The sequence below is a fragment of the Passer montanus genome, unplaced genomic scaffold (assembly GCF_014805655.1).
Source record: "Passer montanus isolate IOZ18808 unplaced genomic scaffold, ASM1480565v1 scaffold15, whole genome shotgun sequence".
Lineage (NCBI taxonomy): Eukaryota > Metazoa > Chordata > Aves > Passeriformes > Passeridae > Passer > Passer montanus.
Window position 1 is genome coordinate 1,441,188 of NW_024362051.1, and position 27,474 is coordinate 1,468,661.

The 27,474-nt window shown below is 38.1% G+C and overlaps 1 protein-coding gene across 1 annotated transcript in view; it reads right to left on the reverse strand.

Annotated features, from left to right (window-relative positions):
- Positions 1–27,474, reverse strand: part of TENM2 (teneurin transmembrane protein 2) — a 616,650-nt gene that overhangs the window by 215,022 nt on the left and 374,154 nt on the right. The window contains exon 5 of the mRNA XM_039701625.1: positions 5,170–5,379. Coding sequence (XP_039557559.1) covers positions 5,170–5,379 — 210 coding nt within the window. The remainder of the gene's footprint in view (positions 1–5,169; positions 5,380–27,474) is intronic.

A 27,474-nucleotide genomic window follows, 5' to 3' on the forward strand; every position in this document is an offset into this window, starting at 1 on the left:
TTTATACTCAAAATAATGAATATTGATATTTTACATGATATTTCCACACAATAGGCTCATAAGCAAAAGAAATCTTATTCTTTATTCCAACTTTAACTGAAAGACAACATCAAAGAACAATTATTTCCTTCAAGCCAACCTGTTTCTCTTTCCTTCTCTCCTTGCTGCCAAAAACTGCTTGTGAAAAAATCAAAGCATACTCTGTTTTCTAAGCAGTGTCCAAACTACGCCAAGGGCAGATATTGTTACATTGAGCCAAATGCTTTGTATCACTGTTTCTGAGCCAAAAAGACACATTAACACACAAAAAAATGGGTACCACTCCAGTTAAACTTCAGCAAGTTCTTGACAGCAATCATGACAATATCTAAACCAGAGTTTGTAATTTTCCCCCAAATCAAAATACTCCAGAGATAATTTTGCTTCTATTTCTCGTTGTTAGAGTGGTTGAAGCTGATGAATGTGTCCATTTATGGATCCATTATATGAAAACCTAATGTGTGAGTAGGTCTATCCTGTGTCTTTTACTTGGACTGAAAAATGAAGAAACAAAGTGGTTTTGTGTTGTGAGTTCAAAATTTGGTTTAATAACAATAAACCCTCTCTAGTAAAGGCAAAAGTGCAAACAACAAAAACCCTTCTCTTTTTTCCACGTAAGGTTGAAAACCAGTCTGTTATATTGTATTTTGATATAATAATGCCATTAAAATGGCATTTCAACAAGCTGAGTCACCTTATATTACAAAAAAAAAAATAAAAAAAAAATATATATAAAACACATACAAGAAGAAGAAATAAACCTGTTCCTATTGTTACATGTAAGAAACCATCTCATGAAATGGTATGGCAGGAACTGACCTTCTTTTAAAAGGAAAATAAAACAAACTAACTTTTCATGGCTAAAAGGTCTCATCTCCTTCTACATTGTTTGTGTTTTTGCAAATACTATCAGCAGGTGCACCAGATTTCAAAAACCTCTTGTCCTTCATCACATATAATTGTGCTGCATATTATATTAAGAAATACAAGCAGAGGAATGTAAGTGATGGGAGTTCAATTAAAACCAGCATAATCTCTTGTTGCATAGAAAATGATTCTGCAACTGAAACAGGTTCTAATGAGAGAAAAAAGGAATACATTTTCACATATTTTTAATTACATAGAACTTCCTCAAACATGATTTTTAATAATATATTCCATTAGGTTAACATCATATTTAAAGAAAGTGCTTTTTCTGATTTCATTTCAGGTTTGATTTTGAGCAATTATTGTGTCATTGTTCTGCAGTAGAAAGGTTGAATTCATTTGCTGTGTGGTTATGCTAGTTATGATTGATGTCGCTTCTCCAAATGATAAACCAATCACCCCGATGATGTAATGTCATTTTAAGAGTGCTATAATCACATTTCTCTCAAACTGGGAGTTCTGATGAGTTCTAACTAAGATTTATTGTAGATTAAAGGCCTTTATAATATCAACAATAGATTTCTCATTTGATAGAATATTTGATTAGGTATTTTTTTTCAGGAAAATGATTTTTTCCATATATATTAAGCATGGCTCTTGTGAAGGGCACAGGGCAGCACATGTGGATGAGTGGCTCCTCATATCCAAAAAGGTTCATCTTAAACCTCTTGAGGAACCACCTGTAATTGCAGAGCTTGAAGCAAGAGAAGTATCCAATCAGACAAACAAGAGGCTTCTATAGTGTAATTAGTAGAAGACATTGGCAAATATTTCATATTCAGCATGTACTTTGAAGAGTAGGATAGAAGTATTTAAAGAAGCAGCTAGAAAATGCTAGCAAAAAATTATGAATGATTGACAATTATCTGGGATCTAAGCCTTATATATAAGCATATACAAATCTTCCTTTTTAACCCAAGCCCATACTTAAGCAAAATATTTACATTTAATTATTGTCTCTCAAATTCAAATGTCTGGATCTATATTGCCAGGTTTCCAAAGGAACTAAAAAAAATGTACTAAAAAATTTAAAAAGAAGAATAAAGAAAAACCCCACAACCAGAGCATAATCAATGTTTTCTTCTCATGTAGATGGTAAAAGCCACTCTGAAAATCTTTCAAGGATAATGATAAGCCACAAAAAGTAGTAACTTTCTCCAATTTAATGTATAAGTCATTATCTGTCGTATTTTTTTATAAGCTCTAAAAAGAAACATTGTGAGAACTAAAAAAAATTGACACCACTAGGAAATGCTCATTATTTTGCAGAGGATCCATTAAATCCAGAATAACTCATGCTACAGAACACTCTGTGCTGACCAAGCCATTATGCATGTGTGTATGGTAAAAAAAAAAAAAAAATTAAAAGGGCACCTGCATCTTATACCCTGAAAATTAAATGTCATTATATATTATATTACTGTTTATTAAAGTTTAAAAGGGCACCTGCGTCTTATACCCTGAAAATTAAAAGTCATTATATATTATATTACTGTTTATTAAAGAAGTAAATGGGATATGTGGGGGGAAAAAGTGTTAAAACGTAGAATAAACAAAGAAAAGCCAATCAGAGTATGCCAAAAAGGTTTCTTGGGTCAGCCCACAGTAACTGTTAAACACAAAGCTTTTAAGGATACAAACAAGCAGTGATTATGATTTAAAATGAAACATAAAGAGCTCTTCCATCAAATTTTCTAACGTTGTTTTACTGCCACTTCCTTCATTTGGCTTCCTAAGAAAAGCCATGCTGGTTCCCTCAGTCCCAGCAGTGGCTGTAATTACCGAGGACTCAAGTATCCACCCAGTCTCTTTTTTTTAGCTCAAATTCCCTGACCTTGATTTTTTTCTCCTTATTTCATCCCTCTCCCATTTACTTTTTTCCATTCCCCTTTAAAATCTCATCAACTGCTTGATCCACCACACCTTTTAGACTGTGTTCTCTCACTTTTTATTCCTTCCTTCAGCTGTGAGCATTCCCTGTTCCTGAGCTCTGAGACAAGGCAAGCATTCCTCCCTGCACACAGGTAATGATCCATCACCAACCCAGGAACCAGAGCTGCTTTTTCCATGAATATCCCTTTACATTTCTCTGCCCTAAGGTCCCCTGTCATTTTATTTCCCTGTTACTTGGACTCACAGGTGCTTTTGTGATTCTCCACAAGCTGACCTTGTTCTTAGCACCCTGCCATCACCTACTTTCCTACCCCACCATCTTCTCTGAGTATTTTAATGTCCTGTGAAAATTCATTGGGAAACTCCAACTCCCGCTCACTGTCTTTCAAATAACTGCTCACCATGCAGGAACCTTCCCTCTTACCCTGTGCTAGGTTAAATGCTTCCTTGAAGGCATTTAGTGACAGATTTTGCTGAGACCCTTTTGAAAACACAAAGACCCTTCAATCAGCTGGATCACCCTCAGTCAGAAATGGCTGAATCCTGCAAAATCCGCTTGAATGTTTCTAAGGCATGAAACTACACTGACTCAAAGATGAATTACACCCACTTGCTGACCCCCTCCCCATTTCCATGGCTTCTACAGAGTTGCCCATTACAGACTTTGAGACCTGCAGATCCCACATCACCCCAAATCTCTTAAAACCCCCTACAAAGTGGCATCATATTTTCCAATACACTTAAGAAGCAAGGAAGTACACTCAGTTTATGAATTATTATTTCCTTGTGCAATTATATTTTAACATACCTTAACAGGGTTAAAGGATAATTCAGGATGGAAGGAGCCCCAGGAGGTGCAGCACATGTTGCTGTTGACATGGCCACCACACACAGAGTATCATGATACAATATCAGAAAGCTTTAAGCTTCTCCACTTCTTGTTCTTCAGCCCAACCTTTTACCCCCTCCATGTCCATGCCCTGCCCCTGTGTGCCCTCTGCTCCCTTTGGTGGTTGGTCAGTGCCCCTGGGCACTCCATGGCTCATTGCTGTCAGTGCTGCTCACCTGCTGCTCACAGCTGTGCCCACTGGGGATGGGGCTGGGCCAGTCCCATCCCAATCCTCACAAACTGTGCCTACAGGGGCCCAGTCCAGTTTCCTGGCAAGCAAAGACAGCTCTGAGGTCAGAGCAAGTAGCTCAGGATTTCAGCTGCAGGATTTCAGCCAACGCATTCTCGAAAAGCTCCAAGGACAGGTGCTGGACAGGCTCCCAGGGCCACCTGCTCTAACCCAATGCTTAGGGAAAAAATTATCCCTAATGTCCACCCAATGTTCTGTTTCAAGTTCTGCTCCCTGCTCACCTCCCACCACACCCCCAGCCCCTGTTAAAGGGGGGTGTTCAGGTGTGCTGGGTGCACCCCGCAGTCCCACACCACACAGAACCTCCCGTGCTGCTCAGAGCTCCCTTGTTACAGCAAAGAGACTCCCTGGGCAGACCAGAAACTGCACGGAAGCTCTAAATCTACTATGTTCAGTTAAATAACAAACAACATGTATCTCTAATAATAAAAAAGGTGCTAGAATAGCTTCTTTTGATTTCTCTGTATTTCTAAAAGGGGACTGCATCTTCACTCCACAGTTTTTGGCTGTCAAAATGAAAAGTCAGCACCTACTAATAAACATTAAAATAAAAAAATGAAAAGAGGGAAAAGAGATGAAAGAAAACCCTAGGCACTACAGATTCCATGACTGATAGAGCTGCAAATGTTTTAAAACAGTGGCCTGAAAGACAAGAATTAATTTGCTGAAAAATAGCAGATCTTAGTTAAACGTGACATTGCAAGTACAGAACCAGACAGATTCAGAAACAAGAACAGACACAGACTGGCAGAAGCAACATGCATTTTTAGATACAAAACCTCATCACCAAATGATATATTAGATTAGCCCATGCAGAACAAAGAACCATTGTGTGTACATTTCTCTCCTACCAGATGCAACAAGGAGCAGGAAACCTACTTTGAAAAATAAATCCCTCTTATGCCAAGAATTCAATAATATTTTTTACACAGCTCCTACCACACTTCAAACTAAAAATCTCTCTATAGTAAAATGAAGGAACACCATTTATGATGGATTGTGTTTCCAGGAATTTTCCATTAAATAAACCAGTAAGGTTTTCTTTGCCCCATTTCCGTAGATGCTCTCGATTTTCTGCTGATGCAAGAACACATTTTCACATTCAAAAAGAAGGTATAAAACTGGCACAAACATGTCACAAACAAACTCCATATGTTTGCAATTTTCTTACCACTGCTGGAAGCCTGCTGTGGCCCTGAACACGCTCGCAGCAGATATGAATTAGGAGAGAACTCCTCGTCAGGGTTGGTGTCCATGATTTGATGGGACGTGTTGCTGTCTAGCAATGGCATCTGGCAGCTAACTGGTGGAGGATTATGAGAACTGGGCAGCTGAGCAGATGGGAGAAGGCTGGACGAGGATGTAGGTGGAATGGGACGACCTGGGAAAGAGGACAGAGGATCAAAGATCAGCAATGACTAATGAAAAAACCCCAGCAGCCAAGTCATGGCACTGTAACCTCCCATGGTTACACTCCATTACTGCCATGCACAGCCCCCCAGGCTCCCCAGCCAGGCCCTTTGTACCACATTTCCTGAAATTACATCACATCTGCACATCTCTTAAAATAATAATAGTGTGCTGATCGATTTTTTGGTTTTTTTAACCAGGAAAATTGCTTCAGCAAAGAATCTCTCAGAGGCAGGAAGCAACCTTCCTAGGACTTTCTTCAAGCTAAGAATGCTGTGGATCTTCCCAGATCCCACTGAGAGATGTGACAGGAGGGGACAGCAGGACTGAAAGGCAATTATTCCACTTCAGAGATGGGCTAAAGCTGGAACCTGGGCTGGCAGCTCTCAGCTCTGCTCTCTTTCCTCTCCTATTGCTTTCTTCACCAGAGCTGTAGGAGCAGAATTTCCTACCCAGCCAGGTTTAATTCCAACCCTGAAGCCCCATCCATAATGGGTATAAAATACTTCAGCCCACAGCAACAATATGGTCTTGGTCACAAAAAATAGTGATATCAAGTCAACCACAAAAATGTTTATAGCTATTAATCCTATTCTTTTGTGAACTCCCATAACTTTACATTAATCCATTCCATCAAATGCACACAGATGAAGACAGGGTTTTTTTTATTGTGTTTTTTTTTTCTTTTGCATTTCAAGTTTATCTAGTGCATTGAAGAAATTCTTCATGAATAATTTAAATGTAAGAAAATATGACCTTTGTGATACTGCCAAAGTCTGTAAGGCAGAGATCTGCTACAAATGTTGAAACACAGCAGAACTACATAAAATGGTATATCTTTATTTCCATCATTCTTAAAGAAACAGTAGTAGAGAAAATACACACTGATTTTCTCATTAGTTATATCTTCTTTTTTTTTTTTTTTAATCAAGGACCCCTCACTTTATATGAATTACCCTAAGGTTTATACCATTAGGTAAATATATGGAATCACAGGTGAAATTCCAAATGAGGGGGGAAAAAAAGCAAGAAAATGAAAAGTTCCAGCTGTCACATATAAATTCTATTTGGGATGCAGCAATCAACCAAAGGCACATGTAGATACTGAGATACTGAAAACCACCAACTTTGCACTCCTGGTAATAGCAAATAACATGAAGTACTTTCTTCCCTTCAAAAACTTTTGAAATAAAATAAAAACCAGAATACAGGCAAGTGACACTTATGATTATTTGTTATTATATTTTTAGCCCTGGATAAGTTGATAAGACTGAATGACCAAGATATTATAGGACAGAAATGGATTTAAGCTACTCCATAGTAACTCCCACCTGCAATCTTTTATGCTACAGAAAATTCAATATGAATTCAATATTTTCATTGTGGACTTGCATTTGTGAGGAAATAATTCTAATATTGATGATAGAAATAATTACTATTATTATTCATGATTATGCTATTCTTATGAAATACTACCAGGAATAACCTAAACATTCCAGGGATGTGATTGAGCAAGACCAGCTTCTAATTATTTCTTTGAAAATGTGCAGAAAGAAGCAGAGAGGCTGAGGTTTGACACAGCTCTGACAGGAACGTGACACTCGTGCCCACTGTGTGCATTTAATTTTCACATATTCTGGCTCTGCTTCAACACTGTGAAGTTGAAAGAAGCAGCTTTATAAATTCTAAATCTGCACTGACTGCATGTATCATATGGAAATATATTACTATACTATGAAACTGTTGGATGTGTGAGGGTATGAGATGAAGGAAAAGATTTTTTCCTTTTGTGGAAACTACATATGGTATTTTAGAGCAATTTAGGTACATTTTTGCAGAATACATTGAGAAATGAAAAAAACCCCTCAAACCTCGAGAATTCTTTTGCAGGGAATGCTAATAACATTGTTACCATCATGAAATAGTGCAGCCCAAATCCCTGAAGAAAAGGCAAAATGTCTAATTACTGCAGCTCTGTTTGCAGTTGAGAGGAATCAGAAGGTATGGAGCTGGTAAAACGTGGCATCACTTTGGTGGGAAGTTGGCTCCTGAGGAAGATCTGCCCACAATCACGGGCTGATGGCAAAACAGAGATGCCTGTGAGCCACGGAACCTACTGACAGTCCATCCTCTGGCTAGACTGCTTAATAAACAACCAAATTTAATTAAAACTTTTCTTGTGGTTGGGACATTCTTGGTCTATCAAGCTGAGTTTTTTGCATCTACTAAACATTAAACTTCCACTACAGCCTTATCTACCCCCTTTGAGGGACTCTTAAAAAAACATCTCTCTCCACTCCCAGCCCCTGAAACACACAGGATCTCTCAAGACACCAAGCCTTTTATAAAATTTGGTGGGAAATTAATTGAAAAATTACTGAACAGGAACAGAAAGACTCCATCAAGCTTTTTTGCCTTAAGAAATTAATCTAAGGGGTAACTATCTCTAGCACTACAGTCAAGAGAATGGTTTGGGAAAGGTGAAAGTCTCAAAGCATGGGGATTCAGTTAGGCTATAAAGAGCATAATGTGTATACTATACACATTTACTATACACTCATAAGTGAGAAATAAGGGGTTTGATTCATACTTACATGAATATCTTGGTCAAATAAGTTCAATGTAACATTTAAAAGAACAGAGTGAGCTTTGCAGGGTCTATAAACCTGTCAGACCCATTCATGCAGACCTGTTCATCTCAACAGTCATATTTTGAAACTCTTTAAAATATTCTAAATTTCCATTGCTTCTCAATGGGATTTGCAATATCCTACAGTCTATAAAAATACTGTGACATATGATAACATCTATCATTCTATTACACTGCTGTTTTCAAAAGTTAAATCATAATAGAAGTTTCTACAATTTGTTTTCATATAGTAATATATTAAAGCTTCTCTGAATAAGTTTTTTATCTAGGTAAGCACTGAGAGAATCCTATGTAATGGATACTTACAGTGACAGCAATAATGTAATTGTGTAACACAGTCAAAGAAACATAAACCAGATACAAATGCTAGAAAGGGAACCAGGCTTAAAGCTGATGTATTACATTTTCAAAAGGGAATTGTATCAGTTCTTTTCCCAATATCTGTTCATATGCATGTTCATACTGCATATACTCATGCATGACAAAGACTTGCACAGACACTGAATACAGCATTCGTAAGGCATTTTGCAAAAAGCAAGCAGCCAAGAAGAAAAAACAAATTTCCTCTCCTCCCACCCCTTTCTCCTGTCATTTATCTCATCTTCCTTTTTTAGAGTGAAGGAAGAAACGTGGTAACTCTTCATTCAGATTTGGGCTTGCTTTGGGCTTCCACACCACACAGCACCTCAGTCTGCAAGAGCCTTCTTTACCCTAATTTCACTTATGTTCCATTTTCCTTTTAAATCAGCCTCGTGTTTCTTCACCAGCCCAGGAATTTTTATGAAACCATTCCACAATTACTGCTACACTTTAAGTCCTTAATGCTTAAAATCTGCTGTAGAACCTACATTCAGAAATCAGGCCATGCTCACAGCCAGTAATGTCTCAAGCCCAGCCAGGGAAGAAGAGTCCTGTTCATCTCAATCACAGAAACACATTGGGAAAAGAGATACTTCACTTGCCATTAGCCTGAAAGACCACACCATCACCAGAAGGACAAAAAAAAAAAAAAAAACCAAGAAAAAGACTGCCTGCAATCACTCGCAGCATGAATATACATAAACAAGAGACACAATCAAAGAAGAGATGCAAGATGCTCATCACTTACTGAAGGATATTTTCATACTCTCTGTTCTTCTTCCTTCTTTAAAGGACCTATATGGTTTTGTGGATAAATAAAGCCCACATGTGTGTAAAACCCTGGCCTCTATATTTCACCACAGTGCATGACAGAAAACAGGGAACCAAAAAACCCCTCTGGAATTTGACATTTTTGAGCAGCAATCATGGAAATATCCATCCCAAAATGCGTGTGTATGCATTTATACACTTTTTTATATAATGAAGTATATTTACACATACAACTCTAGATAAACATGCATAATATCCAAAAACATCCATTATTTTATCAGGTCTAAAGATGAATCCAGACTCCTTAAATAGCTATTTTGCCATTAATTTGGACAGGAGGGAAGATCACAACCTATGTGTTGCCATCTCACACTCTTTAAGTTACACATTTCAGTCAGTCCTGTCATTTAACACCTCTGAGTCCCAGGGGTGATAAATACTGATGTCAAAGCTTATTGTATCTGTAATGGAATTCTCAAGTTTTTTCCATTAGCAGAATCTCTCTTCTAAGGATAGACATGTGTAGCAAACATCTGTGTAGAATGTTCAACCCCATGCATTTTCAGCATGAAATGTCATATACCTAAGCAGAATATCTTCATTGATAACTGACATTTATAACAGAAAATCTTCCCATATGAAGAGGCGTTATAAGCAAGATCAGCTTTCAAAGCTTTCAACAGATGTTAATCTTCACAATCAACTGATAATGTAACTGTTCTGTTCTTCTCTAAGGATATCTGCCAGTCAAGCAGCCAATAAACATAAATGCCCTGTAAAAGCTAAATTAGTCACATGCATTGCCATCAATAAAGCCCCTCTGTTCCACAGCTCAGGTCATAAGGACCTGGGCTCAGGTGGAAAAGGTAGATACCAGGCAGTGTCTCCCTGTGCAACCCCTGGCAGGTTAGATTGCAGAAAGGAGGGAAACTTTAAGGTAACTTTTTCAAAACCAGCTCTTTGCAAGATGTAGTGGCATGTAAGTGTTAATGCAGGAAGCTAAGGAAGCAATGAGTGAGAGCAGAAGAGTTGTTTCTTCATAACTGATGGCATCAGAAACACTGTGTAAAATACTTAATTGGCAATTAAGATTTTGACATTTACTGATTGAAGCTGCTGATATTCATGTTACACCAATACAAAGTATAGGACCCTGTGCAAAGTAATCCCATAAAATTATGTTAGTGACTTATATGATGGACAGGATCATTAACTGCAGTTGCTGCATTGCTCATTTATACCAAAATTATACACAGAGGGCAATCTAGCAATGGAATGGGGGGTGTATTAACTAGTGGTGATAAAAGAGAAGGATCGGATCTGGGCCTCCTTTGCCCCCTTCCATCAGGAAGGCTGGACAGAATCAGTACAAGGACCACAGGCAGGTCCCTGTCACAGCTCACAGCCCTCCTCCACCAAACACATTTGCACTACATTTTCAAGTCAGCCCAAACTGAAGCACCTACATTGTCAGCATTGCTAAGTTCACTTTAAAGAGTGAGAAAAGCTGCTAAATGTGTCAGGAAACAATTAGATAAGCAAGATGCACATTTTTGCAGTGCAAAGCACTATAAATTAAGCAGGTAGCTGATGAAGGTGAAACTTTCCTGAAGCACAGCACATTCAGAAGACTCTCCCCTTCCTCCCCCGAAAATTGCCTTCTGCATAAGAAGAAAAATATCTCCTCCTAATATGTATGCACAGCACTGCTCACCACTGGCTTGGGCCCTCTCAAGCAGAGTTATATTTAATAAACTAAACATATATTGTCCTAACTGGCACAAGGAACATAAATATTATGTACTTGGTGAATTACTGCAGTTAACTGGCACGGGTGGGGAGCAGCATGTCTGATTTTTGCAGCTAAACTGGCATTTGTGCTTCCAGGCACCCAGCAGGAAAAGCTCTGCTCAGGGGAGAAAGCTGTTCCCCCTAGAGCCAAGCAGCCTGTGCTGCCTGCTCCCAGGAGAGGCAGGACAGCTCCCAGGAGTTAGCCAGGAGCAAGCAGCAATGCTCAGCCAGCTGTGCAGAGCATTCTCTTAACCCCTGACTGCAGACTGCACTGCCAGTGGTGCCTTGCGAAGGCTGACTTAGAACAGAGGCTAGGCAGGGTGAAGAGTTAAAGGAGAGATTTATTAAAGGGCCTTAATGGATCCACCTTGGGCAGCACAAGAGGCTGGCCAGGGCTAACCCAGGCTGAATCCAAGTTGGTCACAAAACACACGACTGGTCACGGGGTCTCTCACTTTTATAAGTTTTGGTCCATTTGCATATTGGAGTTAATTGTCCAATTATAGCTTTAGGTTATGAAGTTCCATCCTCATTTTTCTCTCTTCAATTCACCATTTATGTATAATGCTGTTATATATTTACACCTTTTGGGCCTGGAGCTTGTAATGGCTGTCCTTGGTCAAGCTGGAAAAGGGTTGTTCTGTCTGCCTACCCCAGGATGGGGAACTTTAGCTTACTATGAAGCTCAGAGCTACACACTAAAGCAGCACAGAATCTGAAAAAATATGAAACCTAAAACTTAAGGCACCACAAGGAGGGAGAGACAAAACAAAAGCCCCAAATGAAGTATGAGAGAAAAAGAGGGAAAGGAATCAAACATTCTGTGATCATTTTATTCAGCTCCAAGTTGTTTCCTCTTGCCTAAACTGCTGCACTTCTTCTCTAGGGCAAACAGGATTTGAAAGAGCAAAAGATAAAGATATAAATCAGGATTTGGATGACAGAGAGTTATCACTGAAGAAAAGTACTTCCAGTCCTCCTGAAGCTCCTATCTCTGAAAGCAAACAGGCACAAAACCAGCCAAGCTAAGAAAAAGATTTTCAGAGAGTCTATTTCACAGAAGTCAAAGGAGAAAACATGGTCTTTCTAAAAGCCCAGACCTGTTTTCTGAGGTGTTTAGGTATTTTGCTGCATCACAACAGATAGTAAGGGCCACTAAGGATGCAGCTGATGCCATCACATCATACCAGGGAAAGAGAGAATGGTGCTGAGACAATTAAAAGACAATAGCAAAAGAGAGATTTAGACACAGTAAGTCATCACCTGTGATTTATGCAACAGTGAATCAGCAAAGGCAGTTCAGTACCACAGGTTTGTGTTTTTCCCATTTAACAAAATTAGTAACTCAACATCTTGTTTAGTTTTCTCGACACTTGTTAAAAAAATATTTATTTTACAAAAAAGCAAAACAACAAACCATAGAAATACATTCATATTTAATATATTTCTTCTCCCTCTCCTCTGAAGTAAAACCATTACTGCACAACCAGGAATACAGTCTGAGAACTGTAGATAATAGAAAAGGGAAAGATGAAGAACCACCAGCAAGTTCTGATCCCTATTTTTTTACTGCAAATCCATTCTAGAAGCTTGTTTAAGCTTTGTTATCTTCCTTAAACCATTTGACCTCTGTACATGATTAATATTTTCTGCAGTACTGCACATATGTAATCTTTGAATATGGAAATCACTGTACCAACAGAAGATATTATCATTGCAAAAACTCTGCAGGAGAATGAGACTAACTTGGAAATCAATCACTTCTGACTTCCAGTGTTGAAGTTAAATTATTTTTTCTAAGCAATCCATCTACAAAATGTATCAGTTTTATGAAATTTGGATATTAAAAATAAGGAGAGTCATGACTTCGGAATTATCTAAACCAATTCAGTATGTAAAGGAATAATTTGCTGCTGTCAAAAGCTAATGTCACTTAATTCTTGTCTTGTTAAATCATCTGATGCCCCCTTCTTTTTTAGTTAAACAAAGATAAATAATAAAAGCAATTTACAGCTAGAAGATGTTAGGGTTCTGCAGCTGTTCAATGTCTTCTGGGCAGATTAGATTCTGTAATGAGAAGTTACAAGCCTCATTTTATAAAAGCTGTTGCTGTCTCGGGAAAAACATCAGTGAATAAGATTAGAAAACCCTTTTCCTTCATGAACCTATTACACTCACAAGCTGATTACTTGGCATATGTTTGATACCTTCATAGCTGGAAAACAGTAATTTGTTTCAATGATTTTTTCCCATCACTCATAAAGTCAAAATGTCTCCTCTAATATTACCCTACCTCTGATTCAGCCAGGAAAACCAGAGAGAAATCTCTGGGAACAAAACTCACACCAACCAGAATTAATTTAACATCCCTAAAAAAAGGTTCTACTGAACTAACTATAACTAACATTAAATTGTAACAACTTATCAGCTGCCTGTTCCTTGTGGGACAAAAATAACATTCTAAGATTAGGAATGTGTTTAGAAGAAACTTATTGGAAGATCCACAACCATATGTGAATGAACTTTATGGTAACTTAATAACATGTGCAGCTTTTAAAAATTGGGAAGAAAGAAAATTCCCTGTTTATCAATCTTACCAGCTAAATTCATGTCAGGGAATTCCATTAAAAAGGGGTGGTAATTAGGCTCTGGCTAGGTAATTAGCAGGCACCCTGTGAAATCTTCCCTCTCAGATCAATCCAGAAGTACTTGATTTGATCTTCATTCAGGGACACCAGGAGTTCAGACTGAGCTGGGCTACAAACTAGTTTCCACTATCCAAACACCTTCTGTTTACCTTCACCTTATTTTAGTGAAATTCTAAGTACTGTTAAACAACCACTCACACCATCGCCACTACATTTACCCCTGAATGTTGGCTTTATGTCTATTAGAGAAATTTATTTCCAGGGACGTTGCAACACTCAGCAATTCAAGTGCCTGGAGTCACTAATGGGTGGGATACAAATAACAAACATGAGAAAACTCCAACCTGTAATTATTTAACAAACTCTGAGAGTGGTACCCAGTTAGTACTAACTGGTGGGAGTTGGATAATGATTATGGGATTTGTGTTAACTCTTTGCAGCCTACCAAAAAAAGCAGCTCCATTTTCTGGAGGAAAAATGAGAAATGAAAACAAGGCTGCACATGACCCACATTATATAAATAGCCAAATAATTTAAATAACATGCTTAAAATCTGCTCTATCATGTGCCAGTGCTATATTCTGGCTAATTCTGCTTCAGGCTATTAAAGTCTACTTTTCTTGGTTCCACCTACAGTTAAAATATGGTTGCTATCTGCTTTCTAAATGTGTGGTGAACACACTTCTGAATTACTGCTATCCCACTGCTGTGACACATTCTAGAGATGTTTTTATTTTAGTGCCGGCAGATAGGGAGGTGCAGTCAGAACAGCAGCAGGATCATGGGAATTATTCTTCCATTATCCTTGATACTTAAATTTACACGACACAGTCTTGAGATTTATATTTTCCTTGCTTCATTTGGTTTCTTCTCTCAACATCCAGCTTTGCATTTCTTACACCAACAATATTGACTAAGCAGGAGTTGTGGCTGTACAAGCAAACTAAAAGTTTGACTTTCCGGTCTTCTCTGTCACCGGTGGGATTTTCTAAAGCACAAAAGCATATCAGAATTTAACTTCCCTCTGTCTTAGTGCCCTTCAGGTAGCCATCCTTTTTCCTTAAACATTTAGCAGGTGCTGCAGACGTTTCAGACTGTTGTAATATTTTACACTGAACTTCTGAGTGCCCCTGCTGAAGTTACCACACCTGTACCCTGTTCCAGGCTGAACAACCATCCCAGCATTTAACAGCAAAGCACAGTGAAACCTCCATGTCACTCAATGCAAACTCGATTTTTGCCTTCAGCACAGCCAGAGTTTCTGCAATTTTCTGAAGTCCTGAAAAGCTTCTGAGCAGGGAGCAGCTCTCCCAGCAGCAATCTTTTCCTGACTGGAATACCAGGCTGCTGTGCTCATTCAGTGCAGGATAATCCTCTGTGCTCAAGTCTAGGAATACAGCCTGGACCCAAAGTGCAGTTTAAAATGTAAGGGGAAGTGAAATACCATCACAAAGGATGAGCTAGGCCTAACTAACCCTTTAAAATCTCTCTGATGTCTTTTGGTAGAGCTAGCTATACCCTGAAGATGGTAACAAATACACAAAGTACCCCCGCATAGGATTATGGACAACCTACCAAATCACAAATAAGCAGATAAAATTTTGTTTTCACCTAGTATTGAACGAGGTTGGAAATACTTCCATCTTTGTAAAGGTGATTTCTAGTTCAGAGTTTGGGAAGTAGACTCAAATAAAGAAGCAGAATATAAACTACAATCTATAGACAACACCTTAGCAGAAGACTGGAATCTGCTCACTTTTCTTACATGAAAACTGAAAAATATTTATTCCTAAGTGAGAAGGTTTGTGTCAAATTTCCCTTTATGTGAAAAGATTTAGCCAAAATAAAACCTGAGTGGCAGACTGCAACACAACAGTGATCAGACCATTAATTATTTTACCACTGCTGTGTATCACCATAATTAATGGCACTCTGTGAGACCAATACAGGAAATTAAAATTTCCTTTTAATGAAAAGAAATTGTAGACATGAAAGGCCACTATATGAAAAATGGATCTTGATTCTGCAGTACTAAAATAACCTGTAACCTGATTAAAAGGCATTTGGAAGCACAAAACTAGATGTGTTAAAAAGGTAAGAAATCAAAAGATTTCTTTTTCATTATAGTTACAGTTAAAGTTGCCAGAATGAAGGAATAAAGATACATGTTCTTCCCCTGCAACAATTGGGCTCTGTTCCATGCTTTTTGGTAAAGCAAAAACCCCAGTGAAAATCAAACAGGCTACAGAGTGGCTTGAATGTACCATTCTGTATTTCAGCACAAACTGTATCTTTAAAACAATGACAGTTTCTCTCATCTTTTCAGTCTTAAAGCACTTTAAACTACAACCCAGAAATACATGGACAAAGAGAAATTAAAGCAACTGAAGCTGAAATATGCTACTTAGGAATCCAAAGTTTGTTTACACCATTAGAAGGCACTCAAATATATATCCCCATAAATGACAAGGTCCCAGCAGCAAATTAACAGGAACAATTTTCCCATCTCAGGAGCTGTCAAGATGGGCTCTGTTAGCCAATTTATCTTACTCTAGCACATCTCTGGTGCTTGTCAATCAATATGTGAAACATTTGGTGTTGATTGCCATTTTTCTATCCACTTCCTTTTGCCTCTCGTACCAGGCAATTTACTGCAAGTCAATCAAGGTTGAAGCAGACCTTGTTTAAATAAAACACTGTTGAGTTCTTTTCACACCAACAATTTCAAAAACAGAATGAGCTCTAGCTCTTCACATTTACATTTATACTACTTTTTCTGTTTTTCCCAAATGCCATGCTCAAGCTATAAGTCATAACTAAACTCAGCCGAAGGCTTATGGAGAAATCAGTCAAGGAAGATGAACTGCATAGAACTGTAAATGCTTTTGCTGTCAAAAATTCAGGCTATCAATGGAGACAGACAACATTAAAAAGTACTTAAATAATCTGGGATTGTTTCTTTTTTACCCTTGCTTGAAGTCAGGTCTCCACACTGGAAAAACAACTTCTAACTTGTCTGAATTTCTTAACTCTGGATAAATATTTCAAATATTCATTTATGCTGGTATTTTAAGGTAAGAGCAGCTCAACTACTGTGTTTATAGCTGCATGTTACAAATAAATGTATGAAGAAAGTCAATTCTCCCAACTAGAACCTGGTCCCACATTAAACACACCAGCTTCCTCTCACAGCTTCTCTCTCACATTCAGATGAAACAATTGCAGAACAATCCCAGGACACACCACAGCTGATTTTGGCAGTACCTTGGCATCACTTGTAAGCACTGAGGCAGAGAAATAGGGCAGAAGAATATCCTTTGCAGTATGTAATTTTACAGGTATACAACTGAAACAAGATGCACTTACAGTATGCAACACCTGACATTTTTTAAACTTTCTACCCAGTAACTTGGTTTTACAAACAACAGCTACAAACCCTCTCTACTGTGCTCAGTGCTGTTTCAATTTTTAGGTTCACCACGGACTGCAGAATTAACCCCACAACAATTCACACCAGTGGCACATAGAACTACTGTCTGCTGAGTTAGAGCAGCCATTAAACACCTGCTAGGTGCTGCAAGCACTTTTAGGTGCCGTAACTACAGAGACTGGCATCCATTTATTAAGCTTAACACCATTATTTATTATATCCCCATATGCTAAATCCACCAATGTACAAGAGCAACAAAAGAAAACGCAAGTCAAACCAAGCCCTAAGATCCCCAAAGTAGTAACCTCCTATGGGCAACACAGGACAAATTCCTTTAATAACAAAGAGAAAGAAAGTGACTATGTTACTGTTATTAGGGAGATAATCCACTCCTGCCGTTAATTCTGAAAGAGACAAAAGTGCAAGACATTCAAAACCCCACAAGCTCAATCACATATACATGTTAGCATACATGGAATATACATTATTTCATAGATATTATATATGTACACATAGGAGAATAAATACATCACTGTCTTTATGTTAGGAAATGAATGGTCATTGAAAGAGAAAAAAATCCTCAGTTTCTTCCCTGGTCACCAACTTACAAATTTGCAACAACACAAAAAATTGCCTGTAATTAGCACCTCTTAATATTTAATGACAAGAAGATCCCTGGTCATTTCCTTATACTTTTGTCTGAGACCTAATATCTTCTTGATCCATAGTACACAGAAGGAAATAGATAAAATACCTGAAACAGAGTCAGAGTGAGAAATAAAGTACATTACAAGGCATATTCAATCACCAGTCCCACCTTGAGCAGTGTATTTTAAAAATCCTTACGTTATGCCAGCATAACAAATACTACAACTCAAATGGGATGCATTTCACTATCTTTTGGGTAAAGAATGCTCCAGATCTCCATATTAATTATAAAATAATAAATGTTAAACAGCTTATAGTACTAGTCTCCTACGAGGGGAAAACCTCTGCTGTTTATCCTCCCCAAGGAGCTACTGTAGGTAACCCTTCTCAGGCAGGCCCCAATTAAAGGATCTTCCTTTTACTCTGCTTCAAGTAATAGGTGAAAAAAAAAAAACCCACCAAAAAAACCCACCAAAATTCAGTTAATAATATTTGGGAGCATGCCACCTATATAGATGTTCTGTAAACACATGCAAATATAGACATACACACACAAGTATATTTGTATACACACTGGGATATGTGGGGTCCTAACACTACCAAGAGTTGATCTTTGAGTTACTTTCAGAAAAAAATTTTCAACAGCCATGAGAAGAAAGTTACATGTTTTACTTGATATTGATGTCAGTAAAACAAAACCAAACCAAACCCAAAATCAACAAACCAGCAAGGTGGAGGTATTAAAAAGTATGTCCTACAAGGCAAAACCAATTAGCCTGATTTATGCCAATATGACCTAAATTCTGCTTCAGTAACAATAGCCAGGAGCCCACAGTAAAACTATCATAAAAGTAATATAGCAATTCCAGATTGCCAGTTTTAATTAAGGGTGATTTCCCTGCCATCTTCCAAAAGATGCCTCCTACACTAAAGCACGAAGAACCACGCTTATATAACATTTATTTTAGAATTTTCAGTGATAGGACATCACTTACACATCACAAAACTTCCCTTTCATTCCCCTGCACCTATCTAAAACCTACCTAGAGAAAAATCTTCAGAAATCTCTGGGTTTCTTCAAATCTAAATTTTGCCACAGGCATACATGAGATTTTTACAGTGTCAGCTATGTGGATGCTACTCAGAGTTTGCAGAAAGCTCATGTCTGGAATTCAGGTTTACAGCTGGGCTCAGTCAAGTTATTGGAAAAGCATTTCCTCCAAAATAAACTCAAACACAACAAACAACCCCCTGCACCTGCTTAGGAAGTGTTTGTCTTGGCTCACAGCAAAGCCTGTCTTTTCATCAGCAGGATTTTTCCCCAACATGTTGTACCAATTTTCTGGTATGTGCTTTCTGACTATGGATACAAAAGGCAATATAAGATGTTTCTGCCACAGAAGGAAGCAATAGGTGATGGGTGGAGTTATTTATTAACTGAATGCCCTAAGTAAGCAACTGGCTCAGGTCAGAGCAATTCACAGCCTGTCCCCTCTCTGCCCAGCCCTTTGTCCTCTATCCTCCAAATCTTCTCAGAGTTTCCACTGGGGCCCTGAAAAGGCTGAACACAAGGTTTGATGGATTTTAGGGGAATGTAGATGAAGTTAGTAAGACAGAGAGGCTCAATATAGAGAGAAGCAGTGTTAACTGCCAGAGGGTTACAGAGTTAGTTACCATCCTCTCTGAAAAGGGGATCACATTTTTCACTATCCTCACCATTAGACAAAAGTCCAGGACTTTTATCTGTTCATACCCTCTTTTTTTTCTTTCCCCTCCAATACCAGATTGCTTAAAACCTTATTTTAACAAGAACCTGCAATTTTAGCTGCTAAGAGAACTTCACTTTCCTGTCTCTACAGCCCCAGGGACTAATTGAGAAGATTACCTGAAGGCTTGAGGTCTAAATGCTCCAGAAAGAAAAACCTGCTTAAAACAATTTCTACAAAGAATGCTGACAGAAATAGGAACAACTAGGAGATCTTCCTGTCAGTGCAAGGTTTTACAATCACAAAAGAGAGCATGCTGGATGTTATCATGTGTTGGGAAAACCAGCAGTAACACAGCAGGTTTCAATGATTTATTTTATTGCAGTACACAGAAGGGTGATAGTTAAGGAGCTTGTTTTCTCTACAAATCACAGATGTGAAAAAAAGTCTTGATCTAAAACTATCCTGAACTAAGAATGGGCCAAGTTTTCTTCTGTCAAGTTTTCAGTCCTTGCTGACTTGCTACGGCAAAGGATGAAATTTGTGAAGTGTCTAAAGCTGAAATAATGCTTCTCTCAGCTATCATGGAGATCATACAAAAGTGGGATTGAGGAATAAGTGGAGTAGATATGTAAGAAAGAGTCAAAGACAATTTTAAAAGATGCCATTTTACCTACAGTTAGTGAAATGAAAACTAGAGAATCCACCCTCCTCTTCTATCAGAAGTCATGACCCCATCAAAAACTGATGTACAAAACGGTTCCAGCAAGGTTGGTTAATAGAAATAATACATCACTATCCAGCCCATTTGGGGCTTTTGTTCTTAAACACTTCAGTAAATGGGCCTGTTTTTTAACTCCAACAGATAATTATGAAGTGCAATAAAAAATTCAAATTATGTTAATAGGCCAGAGAACAACGGCTGTTTCTGAAATCACTGGCAATTACTAGACATAATGGTTCTCAATTAAGCTGGAGGGTATTTTCAATCGTTCATAATTCACTATTTTAAAAGTATCATAAAAATATATAAAAGTGAGTTGTTAATAAAACTTTCAGACCGACCATGTAGCTGTGTGTCACAGAAAGTAATACTTATTTTATTTTGATGGTGCTTTTTCCCTTGTGAATGATATGTGAATTGTGAGTGAAGGGAAGGTAACTACCTGGGATTTGTTTCACTCAGTGCTCCTAAGTGGAAGAGGAGTGATATTTCTTTCTTGAGCAACTTCAGTTTCCCTTAGGAATACATCAGCAATCATACATGTCTTTGCCAATTCTATTTTTATATCCTACAGCTCACAATAGAAACTTTAATGCATATGTGGCTGTGAACCAGAGGTATCACTGCTTGCCCACTTTCAGATTGCTATTTCACATATTCTTCAAGGCAATAAAATGGACCAAAATGGAAAAATTAAGGCCTAAAATAAGAAATTTTGAGGATCATGAAATGGTAAATAATAAGCATCTTTCAAATGTAAGCTTGATTCACAATAGATTTCTACCAAATCAAATAAAACAAATTTAATAAATGAAACCATTAAGGAAAGATCAATTGGTGATAATTACTACCCACACTTCACTAAAACTAGCACTTACTTGTCCACCACATGTTTAACCTTGCATTAGGGTAAAAGCACAGCTGCAAATTGCTAAGTTCTCATTGTAACTTTACTACATATGATTAATGAGCAGTGTTCTGGAGACACGCCTGAACTACCAGAGTGAATGCATTTGAACATACATGGGCATTTTTTTTATTTATTTATTTCCAAATCAATGACACCTTAAAAACATTTCTCTAATTCAGCCACTTCAACCTTCCTCCTGCCAATAAGAAAAACTTATTTGATTTTTATTCAAATACATTTGCACACATATTCCTGAGAAAGAGTAAATCATTCAAGAATAGTTCCTAACTTCAGAAATTCATATTTTCATATTTAAACAGCAACTCAAAAGATTGAAGCACGACACAATAATTCATCATTGGAAGAGAGCCATTCATCATCCAGACCTCAGGATCTGTTGAGAGTCTTTATTGCTTTGGCCTCATTACAATGGTGCAAACCATGAGCTAACATAAATCTGTATCTCTAAATATTCTCTTCCTTAATTTTTTAATAGCTCCACACAAAGGGAAAGGTTAAAACCAATTAAAAGAAATACAAATACTAGTAAAATTTCCCTAATGAACTGTTAGTTGTTGGCTTGAGCCATTTCACTTTAAAAAAATTACTTCAATTTCTGAATGAATTAGTAATTAGACTCTATACTGACCTTCTTTGGTTTTTGTTTTGTTGTAGGATGTGGTGTGTTGGCATTTTTTGTAAGAAAATTAGTCCCTTCATTTTTATTCCCTGTTCTCTTTTACTTCTTTCACTTTTGGTCTCAAACTTACAGCTAAAGTAAATCTCAAGTGTTACAGCTGGACAAAGATATCTACATAAGGACTACATTGTAATTCAAACTTCATTCCAAATGGGACAGAAATATTCTGAACTCATTCCTATGCAGAAAACACTTGTTTTTCTATCTCATTAAGATCATCATACAATATCAACAGATGCTTAAAAGCCTCTAGTGCTCAAGGAAATGTAGAGAAAATTGAAACAGAAGTACTTATGAATGGTAATCTAATGACACTGCAAAGATTTGACTTTTCTGTACTGCATCTACCAAAACACACATATCCCAACACTCCCTCCACCAAAAGCCAAATTCTGTCATCAAACAGCTACCATTTTTATGTTACTTCTTACTGGCTGGCACTGTGAGCAGGAGTTCATCATTTTACTTCAGAAAAAGTAAAAATAAAAGAAAATAGGCTTGGGTTGAAGTGTCCCTGAATTCCCCACGCCCTGAGTGGCTGCCATGCCCACAGAACAGAATATTACCATTACATATAATCACAGTAAACAAGCATCTGGCTGTCATTTAAAATACAGCTTCTCTCTACTGGTAATAAGAAACATTTTCTGCTAATTTCTGTTATCTGTAAATCTCTCTTGGCATTCCAACTCTGCACTTAATGTGCTGTACACGCTCCACTTTATGCACAATGAACATTGCCATCAAATGTCAGCATGTCTTCTTGTTATCTTAAAGATAGGCAGGGATTCACCCAATGAACCATCTAGAGAGTAAGAAGATACAGGATAAAAAGATATTTATTTATTATGGCACAGATATTTAACAGAAACATATATATATATATATCTACACACACATATATATGGGATTTTTCCCTTTTACACCAGGGAAATAATCATAGTCATTTGCAAAAACCCCTCACTAGTATTTCCTCTGTTGATTTAAACTTGACTTCAACTCCCATTCTGCAATTAAATTAAGTTACTTATGCATCCATCTACCACAACTCTATAGGACACCAGCCCCAGGTTGATTGTGCCTGCTCAATTTCAGGTATCACTGTTTGCTCCCTGCTACTCCAACAGGAGAAAGCAGAAGCTGAGTTTCAAGCAACTGCCCCATTTTGTTTTTCATACATCCTGTCCTTTTAGACTGCTGGAAAATTAATCTGCAAATGACCCTTAAAAACAATATGAGCACAGTGCACACGTGAGAAGCAGCAGCCTTTAAAAATTAAAATTGTGTAATACATTTTCCTTTTTGATTTAGCGGTGAAAAGAAATCCAGTTGACCGAATTCACTAGTATGAAGTCACTGCAAGGAATGTCACAATGCTGCCACAGGTTTCAAACTTTAAAATGGACAAAGTGTTTCATATGCCTCAGGAGGAATAGCAATATTTTGGTTAAATAAAAGAGAATTTTTAGAAGTCTTGACCTGTAATTGAGTGCCTATATTTTCAATTTTTATTAAACTCTGTGTCTTATTCTCCCCTCATTTAGATGCTTGCAAAATAAATATAATTATATCCAACTTAAATAACTTTGGAACCTTGAGCTGCAGGTGCTGGTATGCTGTATCTATTACCATATTTTAAACCCTTTTAAGAAGATTGCATTAATTTCTATGATAATTTAGAGCCCATAATGCATTCCAAGATGTGAATAGATGTTAATCACCAAGGAATGATTTTCCTGTATACTAACGAAGTCATGCTGCAACCAGTAACTACTACTTTTAAAATTCAATATTGCCACTGAAAGACTTAGATTAAGATTTGTTAAAGTAACTATACCCCTGATATGGGTTTAAAAACCCCAAAGTAATTAACAACTACATCAATAGCTATGGCCTTCCTATCTAGAGAAATTATTAGGACAGAAAATGTTTATAGTATTCAGCTCATTCCTTGCCTAGTATTATTAAAACTTATCCATGCATATTTAATTTCTGCCACCACCATAGACCAGGACAGCAGCCAGCTCAAAGACAGCAGGCAGAAAAGAGGCTTTTTTATTACAATGATATTATGTTTAATAGTACAGATACATCACTGAGGGAAAGCTGACAGCTGTGATTGCAGAACTATTCTGATTATATTTAGATTGCTAACATTCAGCCAGAGTTGGCCTCTCATGTAAGTCAAAGCTCAGTTTGTTCCATCAGCCTCTAACAGAGCAGCATTCAAATTAAAATATCTCCACAACAAGGTGAAAATTGGCCATGTTTTCCTGGACCAAGCCAGGAAAACACAGCTTTTCCCCAACCTAGAAGTAACTAAGCATGCCCGTCTACAATAACCCGATCAATGTTGCTCCTGGACAGCAATCAAAAGCAGGATGCAGCACAGGTGAGCCACTGCCTTGCCACTGTCAGCAAAGTGACCCAAAGAGAAGGAGTATTGAAAATCCAGGCGACCCCAAATCTGGGAATGTTTGGCATCTGACTCCATAGCTTTGGAACGCTGAATGCTCACTTTATTAAAACTATATTATATTACATTATACTACATTAAAGAGAGATAGATGCTATACTACATCACACTTACTTCTAACTACCGAAAACCTCGTGATTCTCTGCCCGAGAGTCCCGACCCACATTCCTCACCTCAGGTAAACAATCTCCAGAACACATTCCACATGGGCACAGACACAGGAGCAGCAAACGAGATTAGTTTTGATCATTCTTTTCTCTGCTTCCCTCTGTTCAGAGGCCATGTGAATTCCACAAAGGAGCACTCTGATGGGCTGGACCATTCCTGGGGAAGGGACCCTCGGTGCCCATCTGGTCCAGCTGCCGGGGCCTCAGGAGTCACAGCCCCTTGCTGAGGGCATTGTCCCCATGCCTCGGGCACTGCCAGGCCTGGGCATCTGCAGGAAGATGTTCCAGGGCCTGGGCACCCCAAAGAGAGCAGCTACAACGGGGGTGACCCCAGCAGAGCTGTGTCTGCTCCGGCCTGACTGAGCGGAACAACGAGATCCTGTCAGCATTTCAAACTTTCCACATAGTTAAAATTTCATTGAGGTCTTTCAGAGAAAAATTACTGTTTTAACTTTTTTTTTTTTTTTTGCCTGTAGACAACAAGCAGGTTCAGAGGGGCAGCTGAAAGCCATTACTGAGGTAACCCCAGCTGCTGCTGCCTCTGCCCTGATCACCCCACACGGCCTAACTGGGCATGGGGATTCAGTGGTGTGGGGAGGACTGCCGGCACTGCTCTCTCACTAGAATAAACATTTTTCCCCTCAAATCTCCTCTTCAAATGTTTTAAAACCAGCAATAACTTCATTCCATGCTCTAAGGTGGGCTTCAATTTCGGGGGTCCATGATGGTGTCAGAGCAATCCTGAACAATCCCTGAAATACATTATGATGTGCGGGAAGAAAATCAGCTCCTATGTGAAATACGAGTAAAAGAAAGAATTCAGAAAACTCTGGGGGGGACTTGTAGATCAACTTTTGTTATGATCACTTAAAAGACTTTGCACTCTTTCTGGCATCATGCTTGACACTGCTGAACACTTTCAAATTCTGCTGCCTTCAACAGAAGTTCATTATGCCTTTCTAAAATGTGACAAAAGGTAGCAGATAATTTAAGACAGCTTAAAAGGTCCCAAATCCTCTGAAACCCAGAAATATAGCATTACTAATGCAGAACAAATTTGACTTTTGAGATACATTGAAGGATTCTGTAGAAGAATAATTTATTTACTCTTCTTTTACATTTAAATAGTTCACTTTACAAGATTAAGATCTAATTGAGAAATTAAGTATTTGAATCTTTACCTTTTTTTTTTAAACAACAATCTGGGATAATTTGATGGTTGCGTAATTTTGTAGCAGCAGTCAATGCCATTTGAGCAGTGACAGGATTTAAACTGCCACCAATACAAATTAAATCATTAGCTGCTAGATGTAGAAAAATTCGGAATCGTGAATTTCATTCTCAAGAGACAAGCAGAGAAAGAATTTATTCTCACACGTTTTATATAAATAATCACTTAAATCTGTACTTGTTAAGTACAAAATATGTGTTAGCATAACAAAGTATCTGGTTCATATAAATGTGACTCTTGTCTTTCTCACTGAAAGAGAATAAATTATTTAAAAAATTAGAAAACAAAGCAATGGCTTGAGGAGTTGAATAGCTAAACAAGCAAAAGCAGTATATTTACTGGAAAAAAAAATAGAATGGCTACAGCATCTTATACCCACGAGTCACACAGAATTTTAATAATAAAAGTTTAAAAAGGTGAATAAGGACGTAAGACTCATCTGGAGAGCAGTCAGTGAAAGAAGATGCAGGGAGTGCACGGCCCCAGAACCTCTGCACTTCCCCCTTCCAGCTGTCAGTGACCCTGGAACCCTTCAGTGCTTGCAGGGAATTTCAGACCCATGGGCTCACAAGGACATCCCTGGGCTTCTGCTCCCTTTTCCCCACTGGGTGCAGCTGGATCCCAGTGGGGTCTTGCAGGGCGGGAGAGGAGCAGGCAGCCCAGGGAGGGAGATGTGACAGAGCCCCAAAGGGATCCATCCCTCCCCCCTTCCTCTGGGCTACACTGGAACTAAAACCTTCCTTGGGTTGAAGGGTGCAAAGGGGGCTTGGGTGGGGGAGAGACTTGCAAACCACAGTGGAAGAAGGAAAAAGGACAAAACAGAAGTGTGGAGTTGTAAAATGAGTCAAAATCCATGATTTTCTGCTGTAGCAGACCCCAGACATTCTAACAGAACAGTCCTACAACACAATCTGTTCCTAAATCAACATAACAAAAAACCCAGACAAGACTTGGTATTTCATTTGCTGCACCTCCACCAATTACACTCAATATAAAGAACTGAAATGAAGAGGAAAATCAGGCCTGCCCACGTAGTGGAGTAGGAGACAGAGAAAAATAGCAGAAATTGATATAGAGTACTCTCACTACAGGAAAAAAATGCAAGCTACACTTGGTGAGAAATCTTTTCTTGTCAAATTCATGCTTTACACAGCTGGAAAAAATGAAAGGGCCTGGGCAAGCACCAAGATTTATGGATGTCCCTGGGAGCTCTGGGGTCTCCAAAAGACCAGGAGGTCACACTGAATTAGCACCAGCCCCAGGCACTGGGGAGGGGAGCAGGGAGAGCAGGACACAGGAGTATTTGTAATAACTCAGTACACACAGGGACTCCTCTAGTTTGGCTCACAAATTCTCCTTCCTGATGTATGATGTCATGTTGGGTAGCTCAAAGAACAAGATAACCAACAAAATGCAAACTGACATTATTAAAAGTAGAAACAGTTGAATAATGATGATTTGCTTGTTTTCCATGTTAAACAGGAAATATAATTTCACTGATGATAAATTTATAAGAGCTTCATAGACTGCCATTTAAAAAATGTGGAGTCCTTGACTAAAAGATATGCACTTCAGCCCTTAAAGAAATAATTGTAATACTTAGAATTCATGACAACTTTTTTCGAAATATTTTCCTTTAATTGCAAAGTTTAAGAGGAATTTTCTCTCATTTAATTTTTGATCTCAGTCAACCCACAAAACACATCAGCTAGCATTAGGAAGAATTTTCCCATTTACAGCATCACATTACAATATGGGTACTTTATAGATTTTTTTTATGACTTATAATAAAGCATTTGCCCTTTGTCACTGTCAAAAAAGGACAATTACTGCAGCTAGCCATTCAGCCTGTTG